This window comes from Aplosporella prunicola (genome assembly GCF_010093885.1).
Source record: "Aplosporella prunicola CBS 121167 unplaced genomic scaffold K452scaffold_89, whole genome shotgun sequence".
Taxonomy (NCBI): Eukaryota; Fungi; Ascomycota; class Dothideomycetes; order Botryosphaeriales; family Aplosporellaceae; genus Aplosporella; species Aplosporella prunicola.
This window is the reverse complement of record NW_022983617.1, coordinates 10534-13909: the sequence shown is the minus strand read 5'-3', so window position 1 is coordinate 13909 and position 3376 is coordinate 10534. Positions and strand designations below refer to the sequence as shown.

At 54.7% G+C, this 3376-nt stretch overlaps 2 protein-coding genes across 2 annotated transcripts; one reads left to right on the top strand and one right to left on the bottom strand.

The window, feature by feature from the left end:
• Positions 1-927: 927 nt before the first annotated feature.
• On the top strand, positions 928-1914 carry K452DRAFT_166818 (uncharacterized protein). The gene has a single exon (XM_033535733.1). The coding sequence runs from the start codon at positions 1190-1192 to the stop codon at positions 1745-1747; it is 558 nt and encodes a 185-aa protein (XP_033391361.1). The 5' UTR covers positions 928-1189; the 3' UTR covers positions 1748-1914.
• Positions 1861-2440, bottom strand: K452DRAFT_293059 (uncharacterized protein). The gene has a single exon (XM_033541493.1). It carries the CDS (start codon positions 2315-2317, stop codon positions 2126-2128), a length of 192 nt encoding a protein of 63 aa, XP_033391360.1. The 5' UTR covers positions 2318-2440; the 3' UTR covers positions 1861-2125.
• Between the last annotated feature and the right edge of the window lie 936 nt (positions 2441-3376).

The following is a 3376-nucleotide window of genomic DNA, read 5'->3' as shown; positions in this document are numbered from 1 at the left end:
GGCATTCAGGTACGTATTCTGCAGTAGTTATAAATATTTATACACTGACGTGTTGTAGCTCAACTTACGACGTTTAAGGACCTCCAACAGAACTATTACGGAGTCACTGAAAAGGACGTTGAAAAGCTACTGCGTCTCTGTCGTGTTTGTGCAGCAGCAAGGCACCCTCCTCCTGCCCCGCGGGCCCTGCGGGCGATCCTCTCAAGAGAGATATTCGAGCGGGTGCAGATGGATCTAATTGATTACCGGAACCACCCTGATCCAGTTACGCAGGATAAATACGTGCTACATATGAGGGATCACTACTCCAAATACTGCATGTTAATACCTCTAAAAGATAAGACAGCGAGGACAGTAGCCGCCGGGATGCTCCGTTGGATCCAGGCCTTCGGTGTGCCTCATAGGATACAAACAGATAACGGCACTGAGTTTGTAAGCGCTGCTACTCAACAGCTGTTCAACGATTTCGGCATTGATACGTGTACTGGCCGGCCCAGGCACCTAGAGTCCCAAGGAGGTGTTGAAAAGGCTAATGGGCACGTAAAAGAGAAGATAGAGAGGGTCCGCGTCGCCCATGGCCATCCCGGCTTCGCCCATGCCTGCCTAGACGTTACACTACAACAGAACAACTACAGGCGGCACGCAACAGGGGCTTCACCTTATAAAATACTCTTCGGTCGCCAGATGTGGGGTCCGGGGCGTGCTCGCTTGGTGCCTCCTGAACTGCGTGTAGGTGCTCCTCTACGCCAGATCGCTGTGCTAGATGATATTGTAGAGGATACAGATGCGACAGGAGAGGCAGAGAGTACTGCGGAGGAGGACGAGGATAAGGACGCAGATGAGGATGCGGAGGACGAGCGCAGTAGGGCCCGCGGGAGTACCCGCGGGAGTGCCCGCGGGCGAGCGAACGAGGCGGGCGAAGGTTCGCAAACGAGTGCTGGCCTGCGTGCGAACGAGCGAGCGAACGAGCGACCAGCAGAGCGCGCTGCGGAAGCTGCGGAGGTTACAGTAGGTCCGACAGGAGACCCGTCGGGTACCCGCAGTTCTAATTTACCACCAAAACCCCGCTAAATATCGTCCTCCGAAGAAGACCCGTACCACTCTTCATCTTCGTCGGACCTGCCGCTACCTTCGACGCTCATGCCGCCTCGCGTACGAACAACTACTGTTGAAACGATCGATCTAACGCATGATACCCCGCCGCGGGCCGCTCCACGTACCTCACAACAGTCCCCTCCGCGTGCCCCGCTGCCCCGCGGGGCCCCGCTGCCTCGTAGTACTTCACTGCCTTCACAGCGAGTACTGCCTCCGCCACCGTCACTTACTCCTTGCGCTGCCCGTCTCCCTCCGCCGCCCGCAGAACTGGAGCTGCAGTAACATCCTAATGCTCCTGAGTGGTGGCGAAGCAACATGGCGAGATTTGCCTACGCACAAAGAGAGATGGCAGCGTCCAGGGAGAAGCAACTACAGGAGGCGGCTCTACGCGCTCTACGACTACAGGTGGAGCAGGCGAGGAGGGCAGAGCGAGCGGGGCGTGTTGAACGTATGGAGCAACCCGCTGAGCAACCCGCTGAGCAACCCGCTGAGCAACCCGCTGAGCAACCCCCTGAGCAACCCCCTGAGCCACCTGCGGAGCAACCCGCGGAGCAACCTCCGCATGTTCAACACGCGGCTAGTGAGCCTCTACATTCGCAATCACGTGTGTAGGACCGCACTGAGCTTGATGAGGACGTTCGAACCCACTTAGACGTTTCTCGTAAACGAATAGAGAGACAGTTCAACAAGAACCTCCCTCCGCAGCGCTCATTCAGTGTTGATAACGTTGTAGCAGTAGTAGTGCCTCCTGAGGACCGCCAGGGCTCGCTGCCGTCCGTGATTGGTGTGATCCATGAGATAATAGGAGACGAATCAAGCCGTGGGTACCGTGTAAAGACTCCTTACGGCATCATCAGTCGGCCTATTGCCCCGCATCTACTACGACTACTGGATAACTCGCAGGGCCCTGATCAGCAGCAGCTTGATACACCCGAAGCAAACAGTACTGTTACACTACGTAGTGTAGCCCGCCAGTCAGGTGCCTCAATGGGGTTGATCAGTGCTCGCTGCGGGTGTAGAGGGGCGTGTGCTAACAATAAGTGTGCTTGCCACAAGGCAGGGACCGAATGTAGCGGAAGTTGCCATGAGGGTACCCCGTGTTCGAATCAACCGCAGGGCGAGTCCTCTGTAGCGCGCAGGCGTAGCGGGCGTAGCAGGCGTGGCAGGCGTAGCGGGCGTAGCGGGCGTGGCGGGCGTGGAGGAGGGTCCTCTGCAGAGGCATCTGCTACTGCAGAGGCATCTGTTACTGCAGAGGGACGCGGAGGACGCGGAGGACGCGGTGGGCGCGGGAGACGAGGCAATGGGGCGCCCCGGGGCGGTGGCACTACGCGCGCAGGGCGAGTTAGCAGGCCTACTTCGCGCTTGCTCGGTGAGGATTGAGATACTACCTACGTAGGTATTTTTTAAATGGTGTTGTTACTGTTCTCCGCCTGCGCCCGCAAAATTTAGGTGAGACGGGCGGAGAACATGAATCAGAGCTGACTCGCTGGAACGCACGGTGGTACTACTAAATCTGATACGAGCTACTGCAACTACCCCTGATTATGCGCGCACAACACCGAATAGACGACTAAAACAGTGGAATATGCACGCAACACTTATGCGCGCCTATTCGGTGCGAATAGACGTCTAAAACACGTGTTTAGACGACTAATTGTATGCAACGCCTAATCGGTGCAACAAGATCATGACGTCCCGTAGGTGGCCCGAGCAATCGGTCGTCATTTGTCATCCGCCTCCTGCCTCTCGACAGCCATTTGTCATCCACCTCTAACCTCTCAACAGCGACCGGCAACAATACTGCCGTCATCCCGATCATAAACCTTCATCATGTTAATACATCCCGCGTTGATGCAGGTTTTGTTGAAGAAGTTGGTTGCCACAGTAGCTACTGCGGAGGCTAAACCAAATGAATGCTGGTCGCGCCGGGTAGCTGAGTGGTTGGTCATGCAAGAGCGGATAATTGGAGAAAAACTTCCTCGCACGAGTTTCTAGATAAAAAGCGACTTGCTCGGAATATTTTTCTATATATAGGTAAGTACCTTATCGTCTAAAGTTTTTGTTAATATACCTAATAAGTCTCGGATAGAATATACTAGAAAGGTATAAGAGTTGATGAGTTGAGTTGAGTTGAATTTATTTACCCTGACCTATCGCCCTGAGCGATATGTAGGCTACGACTATTTAAAGAGTTTTGCTACTAGTTTACATGTGACGTGTCAATCTGGGAGGAAAGTAGAAGGTAAAGGGGGTGGATAGTAGGGTAGGAGAGGGTAGTAGT

Coding starts and splice junctions, on each gene's coding strand:
- K452DRAFT_166818 (XM_033535733.1), top strand. CDS start 1,190: ATGATACCCCGCCGCGGGCCGCTCCACGTACCTCACAACAGTCCCCTC.
- K452DRAFT_293059 (XM_033541493.1), bottom strand. CDS start 2,317: ATGCCTCTGCAGAGGACCCTCCTCCACGCCCGCCACGCCCGCTACGCC.